Genomic DNA, 17,119 nt, shown 5'->3' on the forward strand with positions numbered 1-17,119 from the left:
AAGGAATGCAAGACAAAACTAAGGTTCAACCTAAAGTGGAAAGTGTAAAAGACACTCGTCCCTCATAATTTAAACTGAGACTATAAAGGTGATCAAGATAGAAACCCATCCAACACATGTTCAGGAACTATAATGAAAACCACTAGTTCCAAAACTTGAGACATTGAGAAAGAAAGGAAAATCTTCCTGCAAGTTCAACAAGTTGGCCCTCACAAGGGATTGCTACTGAATGGTCAAAAAAATCTCAACAGAGGAATTTAAGTTGAAATGGTCACAAACTAAAAGTGGCCACAGGACACTAGCAAAAGAATTAAATAATCTTCTCTAGAAAATTTTACTTCAAACTTGGCCTCAAAAAATTTTTCACAAAAAGTTCCAGGAATTATGAGATCATGGGCAAAAATCAGAAAACTTTCAGGGAAACAAAGCCCATAAATAAGAACTTCAGAAATAAAAGATGGCAGAATGAGACTTTCAAAGATGTCAGATATTGAAATCAGAGTATGGATACAGAATTAAGTGTTTAATAAGCTTAAAGAAATAAAAAAAAAAAGATTGAAAATGAATAAAGAGTAAGAAACTATGGCATAGATCAAGCAAAATTTTAAAAGAACAAAATATTTCTCAAAATAATAGAGAATAACACAATGGATTGCTGAGGAGCAGAAGATACAACCACAGAGAATTAGTGAACTTACAGAAATTATACAGAATAATGTTCAAAAAGAGAGAAAACATTGAGGGAAAAAAAGCAAAAGACACAGAAGATAGATACAGAAGGTATAATATAAAACTAGTCAAATTCCAGAAGAAGAGAAGAAAATAGGGTACAACCAATAACATGTTTTAGAAAGCTGGTTTTAATACTCTATTTACCTCTCTGGGTTTCCACCTTCACTTAGTTCTGGGTCCAAAAGCAGCTGAAAATTTTCCAGAACTGACAACAGATATACACTCACACATTCAAGAAGTCCAATTAATGCAATTAATCCTCTTAGTTCTCCCCCTACAAGGTCCAGACTATAGATGCAGTCATGGGAAGAGCACAGGGTAAATAAAGCCCCAGCTTTCTGGCAAGTAGAACAAAAAGGGAGCTCTAGGGAATTGGAGAAATAGTAGAGAGAGGGAAGCTCAGAAAAATAACACCATAAAGTTGATTCTAAACTTCAGGCTTGCCTGAGTCCATCAGCAATATATGAGAGTCCTAGATGTTCCACATCTTCATCAACACTTAATAGTGTCAGTCTTTTTAATTTTAGCCATTCTATTGGGTGTGTTGGGGCTTTTTCAATATAGTTTTAATTTACATTTTCCTAATGATTAGTGATGCTAAGCATCTTTTCATATGTTTATTTGCCATCTATATATCTTCCTTGATAAAATGTTCAAATCTTTTGCTCATTTTTCTCTATTGGATTTTCTGTCTTAATGAACTGTAAGAGTTTATATGCTGAGTTTATATATAAGTGTATTTGTTGGCTATGTTTCATATGAAAGCAGCAGTAGAAATAGAAAGAATTGGTCAAATGTGAGTTTTTAAGACGTCTGTGGCGTCTTTTCATTTCCTGGAAGTGTCTTTTGATAAGTAAAATATTTTAAATTTGATAAAGTCCAATTTATCAATTATTCTTTTAGTTTGCTTTTTGTGTCTGACTCAAGAAGGTAAACTTGACAGCACTTTATCAACAGATTTGAAGGACAGGTGATATGGGAGGGGTCAAGATAACGTCTAGATTTCCACCTTGGATGAATAAATAAATGCAACACCAAAATGAGACTACCTTCTCAAAAGACATATATAACCTACCATTAAGCCAAATCATCTTTGCTGGATTCCCATTTCCACTGACATCCCAACAGCATTCTGTATTGCTTACCTATGTCTCTTCTTTCCCCCTAGGTTCAAACTTTGAAACTTGCTTTGCTATATTCTGTGTGAAAACAACTCTCATAGCTTCAGCTTTCTCATCCATGCCAGTGATTTCCAAATCTCTATCCTCTCTTTCTGGTAACAGTAGCATCCAACATTATTGAGGGCCTTACTCTGTGACAGGCCCTAAGCCTTGCTTCTGACTGCCTACTACGTATTTCTCCTCAGCCTATCATTAGTTTATACTCAAGCAAATTCATCCTTCTTGACCTCAATGCCAGTTCTCCCTCCTGACACACCAGTTTCTGTCAATGGTATATTGATAATCCCAACTTGGAAACCTTAATATTATCACCTTTCACTTTAGCTTCTCCTCTCTCCCCATATTCAATTAATTTAATAGTTCTCCAACTATGTTACCTGAAACACTGGCGGTTTGAGAAATAGAGACTAAGGTGCCAAAAATGGCCTTTTCCCAATTTGCATGAAAAAATAAGGTAATATAATGTTAAGCTTTTCTACTATTAATTTTTCTTAAACCTCTCTCACTTGCTTTTCTCCTTCTATTTAAGATATATGAATATAAAATAGTATCTGATTTAGGGGGGAAAAGTGTAGTTTGAAATTTAATATATAAATATTTCAGAGTATTCCACAGAATACCGTGATTTTTAGGTGCTCCATCACCTGAACATGTTTGAGCATCACTGAACTAATAATGTGCAACTCCTATTCCTGCTAAATTGTTCTTTCCTATGCCGTATGAAACTTTTCCTATGAGGATGTCAGACCAAGATGGGAAAGGTCAGACCAATTTGCCTGAGAAAAGATTAAGAGGTGGGCCATCAGAACACTCTATAAATTTCTTCCTCCTTAATTCTAGGCTATGACTGCCTATCCTTGGGCACCAAAGAGAATAACCAGTTTATAGACAGAGGAGAAACAACTTTCAATGATCACTGTTAGAATGACTGAGTTTATATTTTAGTCAGCAAGTAAGACACCCCAGGCTGCATCCTCCAGTTAAACCAGCACATTCTGAATTGTCTTTCTCTGCTGATTATCAGTATTTACTTTGAGGATAAAGCATAACATTAGCCTAAGAAAAACAAACACAAATATAAAAAGTTATAATCCTAAAGGGGATCTGTCAAAGCCATATGATTTGGGGATTTTCAGTTATTTGGAACCATCACAAACATAAGTTAGGAGCTGAACATACAAAAAGGCTACTGATTATACTGTTTTAAGAATGAAGCCCAGTCAACAGCAAATTTCTACACTGAGTTAAACATTCATTTAATTACTCAATATATCTTACCTGAGTGCCTACTGTATGCCATATATTGTGCAAGTCACTCAAGGTGTAATAATGAGCAAGACTCCCATGGCACTTGACTTCATGAAATTCCAGACTACAGGAAAGACAAAGAAAAGTAACAGCCAGGACTGATGGTCAAAGTTCCTCCAAGTGCAGCCGGAAGGGTAAAGGGGATGCTGAGAAAAGGTTTCTCCAAAGCTTATTTGACCTAAAATCTGAAGAATGATTAAAAGTTAACCCACAGTAGGTGCATGTGTGCTTACAGGCAGGAGGTGAGGAATGCTATGGATGAGGCTAGGGTCAGACAAGAATGGAGGAGAGAGGATTTTCAGAGTCATAGAGATCTGGCTCCAATCCCACAGCTCCACCATTCACAACCTTTGTGCCCAGGGCAAACAACATCTCTGACTTTAGTGACTTCATTTGTAAAAGGAAGTAATTAACAATTCTTACCTCATAGGATTATGGTGACAAATAAATAATACACTGCCTGCATGCAAAGTTATTAGCTTCCCACTTATTGGGTCTGTCACCTTGGGCAAATGAAAATCTCTTTGTATCTTTCTCATCTGTAAAATGGGGATCACAGAAGAAACTTCTCTAACAGGTTGTTAATGAAGATAAATTCAAAGACTAAGTGTGAAGATGTAATGAGATAACAAATGAAAGTACTGAGAATAAGTACTAATATTCTAAAGAGTTCAATTAATTTTAGTCATTATTTTTGAATTAATAGGCAGAGTCAAGATCCCAAAGGACCTTTTAAGCTATGTTAAGGGTGTGGATTTTAATCTGTAAAAATGGGAAGCAACTGAAGGACTTTAAGCAGTGAACTGACATGACCAGATTTGCCCTTTGGAAGGCTTACTCTGGATACTGATTGGACTGGAGACAGGCAAGAGTAGTAGAAAAAAATCTAGTCAGGAGTAATCATAGCCATTAAGGTAAGAGAGGATGGTGGCCTGGACCAAGAGGACTGCAGTGGAGATGGAGACAAGTGTGTGAATCAACAAGACTTTATGTCTGGATTTAGGATGTGAGATGCCCCAATATCTTACGGATCTTACCATCTCCCCTATTTTCTAATCGCCTACTCAGGATTCATGAAATTTCTTTTGTTCTCAGTAGTGAAATTTCTTTCGTTCTCAGTAGTCATCACTCTGTAACTGACTCCTGTGAACTGTATCTTTAGCTCCCACCTTTCTTATGAGCTTTAGGTCATGCCTTGAAGAGCTCCCCATGGATAGTAACCTCACTCAGTATAACCCAAATCAAACCAATGATTTGTTTCCCCAGAAAAACCTCAATTTCCTTATTTTTTTAATAACATTTTTTATTGATTTATAATCATTTTACTCAATTTCCTTATTTTTAATGGTAGCTTTGCCACCTTTTTCTCCAAGTCACCCAGGCTACAAACTTTAGAGTCATCATCCATCTGCCTGTGAAGACCTTCTAATCCCGATACTACTCCTTAACAACTCTCTTTGAAACTTGGACTATTGAAAATAAACGCAAATGTGATGCAAAATAAGAGGAAAATATCCAAGTATCTGCCCTCATTACCTCCCCTCTATTATAACAGGTTAATCTGTCTTCCCGCCTTCAGCTACTTTGCCCTTCAATCCTGGTTGTTACGGTCATAGGTCATACATACACATACATACACACGCACACACACACACACACACACACACACGCACATACACACACACACACACTTTAACAGGTAGGGGGAGCTACCTAATCTCTTGACTTACTTTTTAAATTAGTTATATTGGTTATAATAATTATACGCAAAAAGTATAGTGAAAAGAGAGATAAAAATAACTCTAACAGAATACACTGTGGGAATTTTAGTTCTTTTGCATGTCATTAGTTGAAAATATGAGACTATTAGGCAGTGAGGGAATAAAATTCTACCTCAGTAGTGCAAATACCTGCTAGTCACTAGGAATTCAATTGGGGACAATGAACATGAATAAGTTCTTCAGCTACAGATCTAAGAAGGGGATCTCACTGTCACCCATGGACATAAAGAACAGTGCCCACTGTACCCCATTCATCCCACCTGTGGCAAACAGCAAATCTAGATAGAGCCCATTTCACTCAAGGGCATATAGAAATTAAAGAACCTGATAAAAATATTGCAAATGGGGGAAAGGGAACATCATCTCTTGGAAGACAAATACACCTCTGAAAAAGATTAAGAAATAAATTTCAGGAAACAAGCATCCCTAAATAGAACAGAAATATGACAACAAAACAGGAACAGAAAGCTACAAGGGAGAGAAGATAAAAAGACAATAAAGAAGAGCCTTTAAAAAAAAGAATGGAACAATAAAAGGTGACTTCTAAGGAAAATAAAAATGCATGGTATTAGACACATTACCTACGGTATGTGGTATTCTTGTCAAATGTTTAAATATGAACTTAATCATTAAGCAAGGATGAGACAAATCCTAAATGTACGACATTATACAAAACAATAGTCAGGATTCTTTAAAAAGTCAATGTCAGAGACAAAAAAAAGGGGGGGGGGGGAGTAGGGCGGGCAGGGGAACTGTTCTAGATGAAAGGAAACTAGAGACATGACAGCTAAATGCAATGATACCCAACTGGACTGAGGCTCAGAAACAACCACTTGCAAAGGACATTATTGGAACAACTGGGAAAATTTAAATACATATTTTACATTAGGTAATATCATCGTATGAATGTGAAATCTCTTTATGGTGGTAAAAGTATTATGGTTATATCAAAGAATATATTTGCTCTTAGGAGATATATGCCAAAATTCTAACAGATAACACATCATGATGACCATAACTTGATACTGAATTATTCAGCCAAAAAAGTAAAACAAATTTGTGTATATAACTGAGAAGGGGACTGAGTGAGTGTGGAGGGGGTAAGGGAAGAATTACCTATTCCCTCATATTATAGTGAGACACAGATAAGCATTTTCCTATTCCCGTAACTTATGAGCAATACTCAACTCTCCTAAATTCAATGCAGAGACTTCTGTTGCTCATCCAAAAATCAGTAACCACTGATGACTTCTTTTTACACTAAAAATCATACTACTTCTATAATAGTTTTTTACTATAGTCCTCTTTCTTACAAGACCAGCATAACCTTGATACCAAAATCTGTAATGTAAGAACATTACAAAAAAGAAAATTATAGCTAAAATCTCTTATGAATATAGATGTAAACAAAAAAATAAAATATTAGTAAACTGAATCCAGTAACAGGTATAAAAAGGATATCAAGACCAAGTCCCAGGAATGCAAAGTTAAACATTTGAAAATAAATGTAATTCACTAATGAAGTGAGGGGAATAATACGATCATACGATCATCTCAATTGATGCAGAAAAAGTGTTTGATAAAACTGAATATCCATTCATGACTATAGCAACTGGCAACCCAGAAACATAAACTGATGCAGACTAAAAAAAGCTCCAACAAAAGTGTGCTCTCTCTCTAGCCAAAGGATCAGAAAAGAGGTAGCCTAGTAAGTCAGAAAACTTTTAGAAAATAACCACCAGACACCAGCCAAACAACATAGCCAAACACCACACAAAAACCTGTGTGGTCTCACCCTCACTCAAGTTAGCAAAGGATGAGCAGGGGAAGAACCTACTAGATTTCTACCTTCACCAGGCGTAATGACGTATCCCATCTACCCGTCCTCCACCAGCTTAGTGTTACAGAAAGCCAAGTAGGGAGCTGGGGCTTTCATCACCCCCACTGCACAGTAACAAGGACCCCCTCAACGTGGTTGCCACGGAGACTGTAGAGAGCCTCGACTTCCACTCTCCTATGGCAGTAATTGAGGCCATGGAAGCAGCAGCGAGGCACCACTGCACTCCACCAGGGAGGTACCAGTGAAGGCCTCCTGGGAACCAGAACTCCTAACCTCACCTTCCAGTAAAGGGAAATTCCTCACTCTGTGTACTAACAAAGACTAAGCAGGGAACCTAGACATATACCTCAATCCGGCAACTTGAAGACCACGTACCCTACCAGAGCAGTGTCAGAGGAAGCCAGCTAAAAGACAGTAGGAAAATACCTTCAAAGCTCTGTGGGAAATTTTTTCCAACCTAAAACTCTATGACCATACAAACTACAAACTATTGATCAAGTGGAAGTAAACATTTTTCAGACATGAAAAGATATGCAAGAACTCAAAGGCACCCTTTCTGCAAATAGTTGCTTCTATGAGAACTTGAATATGTCCTCTAATAAACAAATTAAAATAACACAAGGGCCAAGACAGAATGAAATAGGAAAGTGGTGAAGGGACATTCCAGGATTATAATAATACAGCTGACTTTATACAGATCAGAACAGGAAGGTAGGAAGAAACCATCAGGAAAAAGGAGGGGAAAAAAAAAAGAGCCTTGATAAAACTGCAGTATGATGCCAAGTATGATGCCAAGTTTGGGAAAAATTAAGGACACAGTAAAGCAAATAAAGCACGGGAGAAAAAAAGGGATTTAGAAACTCAGGGAGGAGGCAGTCTTGAATTGGAAATATCAGTATGAACATATGATGTAGTTTACCTTAAAAATACACACACACACACACACACACACACACACACACACACACAATCCTAGTTATGAACCCTGAAGAAGCCTTGAAATAATGACTGACCTAGTAGCAAAAAAAAAAGTTCTAAAACCCAGACTGTAATTTCTAACATCATTTTCCACCAAAATGAAGTAAGATTCCTTAGAGAAACAGCAGAATCCAGGTCTGAAGCAGGAAACATATAAGTTGAGCCTGGAACAACCTACCATACCAAAAGGCAAGGGAGCTATTAAAAACTACTGGGATCCTGTCAAAAGGCCTCTAGAACTTGAAGATACTCCCATTAGACAAAGACAGGACACATTAACACCAACGAGGACAACTAAGGTAGACTGAAATATAGCAAACAGGTTTATATCTATGTGTTTAAAGTGATTCTCAAAAAGAGAAAATCAGTCACCTTGGGAGATGCTAGGAAACTAACTCAGTTTGAAAAACAAATAAACTGAAATATTTATTCTGCCTTTCCTATGTGAACTATACCTCAGGGTAACCAAATAATGCAGAAGTTTTTCTTTATAGAAATATTCTAGGTAATATCAAGGAGAAATGATAGAAACAACCTACTACCATTTTATAATCTCTAATAAATTAATGGATCGGAAAGAGATAACCAGACACAATGTGACTCCTGATGGAAGTACTTAATCACCACCTTTTAAGTATTCTTGCCAAGAAAATAAGCTTGAATCTAATCAAACCACTAAATCTAACTATCAATTTGTATGAAACAAAGGGGATAGAACATACTAAATAGGATGTAAGGGAAATTATATAGAACAAATAACCTACTTCTTCAATAAATAAATTGCAAGGGGAAAAAAAGATTTATGAGATATATACCAACCAGTAGCAATGTATGACCTTACTTAATTCAAACAAATCAATTGTTTAAAAAAAAAAATGTAACTAGAAAACTCTGACATTCAGAACACAGAGTGGATATTTGATAATATAAAGAAATTTTTTAGGTGTGATGTCATTGTTGTTATGTTTTTTAAAAAGAATGTCTATCTTTTAGAGATACATATGGAAATATTGAGGAATAAGGTATGACGTCTGGGATTTGCTTCAGAATAATCTAGGACTAGAGGGTGGAGGAGAGAGTTATGGTCAGTTGTCTATAAATAGAACTAAGAAAACAGTAAATTAACGAGTGCTGACACTGAGTGATGGGCATTTGGGGGCTCATTATACTCTTCTCTCTACTTTTATAGATGTTTAAAATTTTCCAAAATAAAAGTTTAAAATAATAATTTTAAGCACCCAGAAAAAAGAAGTGAAAAGTTATGTTAAAAAGACTAGAAGTGAACAGGGATACCAGCTAAACAGATAACTATAAATGGTGTAAATCTGTTATAAAACTGAATAAAATTTTCAATTACTTGTGAGAGAAGGCATAAAATATTCTTAAATGCTGTTATCATTTGTTATTTGCATGTTCATCTTATCTCTCTTAGTAGACTTTAAGCTCTTTCCTCCCAACCAGTAAGACGAATAGTGCTTTGCATACACCAGGATCGCAGTCCTTGAAACAAATTCAGTAAAATATACAACACATAATGCTAACACACTCATACAGAGAAAGCAAATACTTTGTCTTAAAAAAAAAAAAAAAACTATAAAAAGGGACATTTGCTTTCTTTTGACTTTTTAACTCCAGATTGTTCAGACAAGTGTGTCCCATCCACTGCAAACAATATTAATGATAGCTGCCATTTACTAAACAGTCATTTCTCTGCTGAGAGCTAGACATAAGATTGCTTTTTATCCTCACAACAACCCTAGAGGTGAATTTATCAGCTTCCTTTTACAAATTAAAAAACTGAGGCTCAGAAACTTAGAACTCAGATGGGGTTTGTGTGTGGTTCTGGGGACTCACCCCAAGTATGTCTGAGGCCCACATCCCCTTGCTCCTTTCACACCCTGGAGTACAAGAACTGTTTGCTTGGAGTCAAACAGCATCTTTCTCTAGATTGGTTTCCTTCCTCCTATTTATTCACACAGCCTAGGCGAGATCAATGCAGCATCCTTGAAACCTTTCCTGTGGCTTAAGTGAGTTCAAAAGTTTATTGTTTTCTTCTCTAAGTCTAATATGGATAGATTTCCCCTCAGTAGCTTGGCCCAGCCCACTTTAAGTCTTACTCATCTAACAAAGCATACACATTCACTACGGAGCCCTTAAAGATTTCTTCCTTTCTCACCACAGACTAAAATGCCTTCTCCCAATTATAACTTTTCACTTTCCCTCAGAAAAGCAAACACTTTATATAACCAGTCCTCACCTTCCAAACACTCATTTATAATATAACATTGCTAACCTTGGCAAGTCATCTTTGATTCTTCTCTCGCCTGTACGTGTAATTTGTCACCAAGTCTTGTCAATTCTACCTAAAATCTCTCTCAAAGTTGTCCATTTTCTTTCAACAACCAAACTCTCACTTTGGGCCTCGATCTTCTGCAGTAAACTATAAGAGTTCCACAAATCAGTGGTCTCCAGTTTTTTTTTCATGCATTCCTCCCTATCAGTAAAAGATGTGGACATACATCTAATATATGTATATTTATTATAAACTACAAGAATGTCTTACTATACTATTATTAGAAAACACAAAAACAAAAATTTTGAAGATTAATATAAAAATACAGGTTCTAACATACTCTTTTCACACCCCAGTGGGTCATGTTACACAAGCCAGAGATGTCACTGTTCTAAACTACTGCCGCCAGAGTAATCTTCCCTGAAAACCCAAACCTGATCATATTACATTCCCAACTCAATCCTTCCATGGCATCAGGTCCCAGTGGCACAAACCTACTTTTTCAACTTCATCGCCTATAATCTTTATCCACACAGCCTGTATTTCAGCTATACCTGTTATCTCCGTATGTCTTTTACACACAGTTCCCTTCGCCTGGAAAGTCCTTATGCTTGACAGCTACTGATTTATAGACATAACAGTATCTCTAAGAGAAAAATACATCCTAAATGCCATAACCAAATCACAAATGAACTCTTGGTATATAACCTATCTTTTCTATAGGAACTTATATATTTTTGAACATATATTTTGTTACTTCCTTTATCTGGCTCCTTTTCAAGTCCAAAATATTTGGATAGAATGGGTATGGATTCTAATAAAAGTAGGAGACCAACTTTGTTTTCTTTGCTTTATTTTTCTTCCTTGTTTATCTTTCCATTTCCCAACAAAATCCTTTTAAGCAAAAAGGATGTTATGAATCCAGAGATTGGTTCCCCCTAGGGCCAGGTAAAAGCATGAACCTTTGCAACCCACAAGGAGAATTCTAGCCAGGAACTTACACACAGAATTAACAGCCTGAATAGAAACATATTTTCCTACAGCAAACTCCAGATTTTACCTTCCCTATTTCAACCTTCCTATCTGTTGTGCAAACCCCTCCAAGTTGACTGTACTGGCTCAGAATAGAATGATGGAGTTGCACCAATACATTTTCCAGAAAAGTCATGAAAATTCAAGAGACTGATTCTGGGTACATAATGGGGAGCTCAGTCTCTAGCAAGACTTCTGTTCGACCACCCTAAGTCTTTGTACTGTCTCCTGTGGAGAGTAGGAGGGGAACCCTGTGGTGGAGAGAGGAAAGAGGCATCAGAGGGCTCTGGAGAGGAAGTCACATTTCAACTCCTAGTCTTATCCCACGGAAGGAAGATATGGCAGTTGTGCTACACAACAAGCCTTGAAAAGAAGCAAGCCTGTGGTACATTTGGTAATGGGATCTGTTAACGAGCTGTCTAAAAAAAGTCTGGAGCAGAGCAATCTTAAAAAAGCCAAAGCTGCTTCTCTATACCAGAAAACAATGAGCTGGGTTTATCCCCACTTCCAACCCATGACTTCCACTGTTCTTCCTTAAGAATCCCTCCTCCCAAATCTCACTTTTCTTTCAGTTCCATTTTCACACACTTCTGAGAAACCTCTCTCTGTCTACTCTCTTTCGTTTTCAACAAAATTCACGTGGGCCAAATCATAACCACAATGAGATACTTTACACAAAGTGGTCCAATTGCTTTGGAAAACAGTTTAAACAGTTCCTTAAACAGAATTACCATATGATCCAGCAATTCCACTCCTAGGTATACGCCCAAGAGAAATGAAAACATATGTCCACACAAAATGTTCATAGCAACATTATTCGTAACAGTGAAAAAATGGAAACAATCCAAATATCTAACAACTGATGAATAGATGAATAAAATGTAATTTATCCATGCAATGAAATATTATTCAACAATAAAAAGTAATGAAATACTCATACATGCTATAACATGGATAAACTTGGGAGGAATAAATATCATTCACCATTAACTCCCAATGTCCAACAATTACTGGCATTTAAGTGCCTATTAAGTGATAATTAATATTTTTGTTTCCCTAATACATCTTGTCTTCACACACACTGCTCCCCCTATTGGGATATTACCACTGCTGCCACCACCACCGCTGTCACTGCCATCATCACCACGGCCGTCACCACAGCCTCTACTCCTTCTGCCAGCACTCATACCCCTTTCACACCCTTACTCATCTCTCCTGTCTCAACTAAAACACCATCTCCTTGACAAAGCATTCCTTCCTTCCTTGGATGCCCTCCTTGAGAGACATCTCTCCTTCACTTACTCACCTATTCATCACAGGCTGCATCTCCACCACAGAAATGATCTTATTTTCTGACACTTGGGTTTTTGGTTGGGAGCGGGCCTGGAGGGATCTGGTTTTGTTTTACATTTCTGTCTCACTACTACTTTGGAGAGTCTTAAAGCAAAGAAAAATCTTTTCCTTTCTGTGTCCCTAATATTCAGCATACTACCAGGCAAATAATATAGTACTATCACCAATTACGGTAATAACAACAATGACTAATATTTATTGAGTGCTTAATATGTGCTTGACACTCCTCTTAGTTCTACAGTAAGTGAGTGAATGAATAAATGAATAAATTTCTTGGTCACCAATCTCAAAGAGGTCATGGTCTGACAGGGACAGAAGACAGGTATACAGACTAATACAGAATAAACACCACCTCAAGGCCAAATCAGCTGCCCTGTCCTGTCCCTATGCCTTCAATTGTTTGAGTATGCTTTTCTCCAAGTCCATAAATGTCAGGTTTCTTCAAACTCACTCAGAATACTTCCTTCCATCACTTACAATCCACTTCCTGCCCTTGGTGCCTGGAAACAATTTCTAAGATGTCACCACAAGCAATATTAAGCTGCCACAGTTTCCTGCTGTGCGTCTGCACTATCTGTTAAATTGCTTCATATTAACCACATTCCAGTCCACTGGGATCACTCAGACACTAAATAAGATTTAAACATACCTGTCGAAGATTGCCAGTTACCACTGCTCCTTTTATCTCTATAGACAAATAAATGTCTGCTCAGGTTTAAGGTTGAGGAGCTTTCCAGAGAGCTACCTGCATACTGGTGACCTTTTCTTTCCTTTGTCAAGTAGACATCTTGTCTGAGACAAGATTCCTTTATTAAAATGAACACGAACTAAACACTTTTCAGAAAAAGTAAGGAACTGCTGCCCAGACCGGGGCAATTTGACTTAAAAACTTATAAAGCATAAACACTCTTCCTCCTCAAGAGTTCAAGTAGCAAACTGTTATTTTTTTAAGCCTATGTACATTCAAGTCAGAGCCTTTAGTTAGGATCTTAATTCAGAACCCAACATATTTCTTAAACACATTCCATACACTTCTCCTAAACAACTTTGTATGTCAGGCACTGGGTTTGACACAGGAAACTCAAAGACAAGTAAGACAGTCCCTGCTCTCAAGAAGTTTATGTCAGGCGTAGTGTAGGAGACACACGAGGAACTAGATTTAGTGCTACGACAGTGATAAACACAGGGGGCCACAGAAACAGATGGACAATTGGTCTAGGCTGGGGAGGGGATGCACAGATGAGGGGCACCTGGCCTAAGCTGAGGAGGGGTGGGGGCAGAGAGCTGCCATCAGGGCAGGCCTTCTGGGGACAATATCTGATCTAAGGCCTATAAGCCCCATTCTCATCTGAAAAATGTAGCTAATACTATCTACATCATTGGACAGTTGTGGGGATTTGATGAAATGGCTCACATAAAGCATTACCACCGTGCCTAACAACTGAGATGGTGCTTAACCAGCCTAAGCTTGAAAGGAAAGTCTGATCAAGCACTAAACCCGAACTCCTGTGCCTAGCAACACACCTGCTTTACTACTGATTGTATAACAGACACTAGCTTCACAATCACACAGAATATGGTTTTTAATCAACTTTTAATGAGTGAATGTTGAGTCCTGCTCTGCATGTTCACAGTCGAATTCCTGGATCATCAAAAAACCTTCTTCTCCATGACCTAAAATGCACAGTTCTCTGACATTTCTGCTATAAAATACAGCAGTTTTCTTAAGTCTTTTGACAGAGATGGTATAAAAGAAACCTAACAATTACTGAGTCTTTAATATGGGCCTGGCAGTCATGCTGATACTGTTTATTGCTCATAATGACCCTGCAGCATATAGTCTTCCCCATTTTACCCTCAGGACAACTGAGCGTGAAAGAGGTATTTTGTACAAAGTTTCATAGTCAGTAGACAAAAGAGCTGGAATCAGAATCCAAATCTGATTCCAGGTTAGCCTGACTGGGCCACACAATATCAGAGTTAAAGAGAGAAAACACAGGCGACCATAGTGCCCTCCTGCTCAGAGGGCCCCACAGGGCTCTTCTCCAGCCCCAAGACCCTCCTACACAGTGGAGCCCACGCACTTAGATGTCACTTCAGCCAGGTGAACACCTTGAGCTGAGTCTGTTCTTTGTCAAGATAGAACAGGCTGTCAGCAGTAACCAAAGCTGTCTCCTCCAAAAACTAGGGTGACACTTAAGTAGATGGTTTCCTTGCCACCTGTCCATCCCCATTCCTACCTGCAGGCAGAAGTCACACAGCTGACAGTCACCATAAATCACAACTACTTTTCATAACTTCTCTGTTCATATTCTCTTTCAGCCTCACCACAAGAAAAAGTAACATATTTCCCACGTCTAAGTTCTCATCACTGAGCAGTCTAGTTTCAAGATCAAGAAGGCTATTCTTTACACTAACTTTCCATGTAATAGAATTTCATGCGTTAGTATAAGTTCTCTTGCCCAAGTGCTCAGATAAACAGGACAGGTTCCACAAAACACACTTGAGAAACCTGCAACACTGAAGAACGAGACAGGGGCCTGATGCCTAGTCATCTGAACTTCCACTTGCTGGATTGTCATGCTGATTCTGACAGTGACTTGCCCCACATCTAGTAAGTCTCTGAACTTCTAACAGGAAGAGTAAGCATCCTCACAAGTATAGTCTGCGACTCTAAGGTGGCTTTTATAAAGTGTTTCTAAGTGCTATTGAAATCCAAGTTTACAACTCTTACTTGGAAGCAGGAGCTAAACTTCGAGTGCCTCTTTAATCCCAATGCTTCACAAACTACGTCTTTTTACCTCCCAACCTTCTTAAACTCTTATTTGGAGCATGCTTCTAACTTTTTCCCTTCACTTCCATAAAAATCAAGAATTAACAGTGTGCTCATCCAACTCTTCTATTTTCATTATCCTAAGCAAATTTTCCTAGTCTCAGGGCTGCTGCAGCCTGTTAGACACATTTTGTGAATGGAGGCTTCAGCTGGTCAGGGGACTACAAGGCTGGGCAAAGGTCACACTGCCTGGACATCAACTGGAAAAGAGATACAATACTTGAATAATTATTGGATTTCACCCATCAGGTCCTTCCCCTTTCAAACTTCCCTAACATAATTCTCAAAATGCTGAAATAAACACATTCTTCAGACTTTGTTTTAAGCGGGTTTAAAGTGTCCTATGAAATCTGTTTGTTAAAAAAAACCCAAACAAACCGATGCTGTTAACTTTGTTTTTAAGTGCCCTTACACAATTCTTTTCCTCACAGAGAAACATTTGTTAGTGATTAGAGATAAGGCATCTCATGTTCTGGAACTGAGGAAGGGAGAGGCCAAAAGAGGACCTGGCTGGGAGGGGAGATAGAGTCCAAAGCAACACACCCAAATGGGGCTCCATAAAAGTTGCACTTTACAAAGTCAACTTCTAGGTCTAGAAGGAGGGCAACAATGTTTCAATGAGTCCTGAAGTTAGATGTATCAACAATTTCCCAGGAAAACTAACCCTCCACCAGGGACTCAAGATGAATGAATAAGTGAGGGAATTTGCCAGATTGAATTACAAAACCTTCCCAACGATTATCAAGATCAGGTGCTCAGTTACAACACAGAGTTATCTTCCTTCACAGCCTTTGGCCCTGGCTGTGGGGAGACTTTCACAGGTAAGAGGGGGAAATAGGAGAGAAAAGGGCCTTCCTCCCCAGGCCATCCAGACCAGAAGTCTCTGAAGGGCCCCTCCCTCTGAAAAACCTCACGCGACTTCTGTGGGGGCCGCAGGCCTTTAAGCAGCCAGGCTGCCACCTCAGGACCTGCCTGACTCTCAGGGGCGCCCCAAACACACCCATTTGGGTAGTTGCTTCCGGAGATTTCTCTCCCTCCCCCCAACAGTGTGACTGTTTTCAGAGGCTTTCTGTAACCCCCGGGGAGGGGGCCGCCTTGTGATCTCAGCTGTTCCCGCCCTCAGGTGAGGAGGGGACACCTGACCACAGGCCCCCTTCCACACCGCGCGCACCCCGCCCCCGCGCCTCCCTGGATCGTCATGGCAACAGTCCCCCTCCCCGCGTGACGCTGGCACGCGGGGCGCCCCTGGGGTCCCGGCAACAAGTCCCCTGCGCGGCCCGAGGCCTGCGGCCCTTGCCCGGCCTCGCCGCCCCTCGCCCGGCCCGGCTCCGCCCGGCCCGGCCGCACTCACTTGATCCTGGAGCCCATGGTCCCCGGGCCTCCTCATGGGCCCGCGGGCCCCGCTCGGCGCTGCGCTGCCCGCCCGCCCGCGGCCGACCGGCCTCCCTCTGGCGCTCTCCCCGCCCCTTCCTCCCTTCCCTCAGGCTGGGCCCGCCCGCCCGAGGCTCGCTCCCTCGCCGCCGCCGCCTCCAGGGGTTAATGTACTCGCTTCAGCCGGGCGAACGCCTTGGTCACCGGCGCGCGTGCCCGGTGCGCACCGCCCCCCTCAGCCTCACACAGTGCCGCCCCCTCCCGCCCGCGCCGCCGCCGCCCGCGGGGGCTGCCGGGAAGTGTAGTCCACTCGCGGGAGGCGGGGCCCCTGAGGGCAGTGGAGGGGCGGGAACCGCGCATCCGCTGGGTGTACTCCCAGAGCTCGGTGCAGGGTGCCTTCCGGGTGCAGGCCTCTAA

General features: G+C 39.9%; 1 protein-coding gene across 4 annotated transcripts in view; it reads right to left on the reverse strand.

Moving 5' to 3' along the window:
• DENND1A (DENN domain containing 1A) overlaps positions 1–16,824 on the reverse strand; it is a 470,303-nt gene extending 453,479 nt beyond the window's left edge. For all 4 annotated transcript variants that reach the window (XM_032478394.1, XM_032478392.1, XM_032478393.1 and 1 more), the window contains exon 1: positions 16,683–16,824. In XM_032478394.1, coding sequence (XP_032334285.1) covers positions 16,683–16,699 — 17 coding nt within the window. In that variant the 5' untranslated portion in view covers positions 16,700–16,824. The remainder of the gene's footprint in view (positions 1–16,682) is intronic.
• Positions 16,825–17,119: the final 295 nt, after the last annotated feature.

Source organism: Camelus ferus, chromosome 4 (genome assembly GCF_009834535.1).
Source record: "Camelus ferus isolate YT-003-E chromosome 4, BCGSAC_Cfer_1.0, whole genome shotgun sequence".
Taxonomy (NCBI): Eukaryota; Metazoa; Chordata; class Mammalia; order Artiodactyla; family Camelidae; genus Camelus; species Camelus ferus.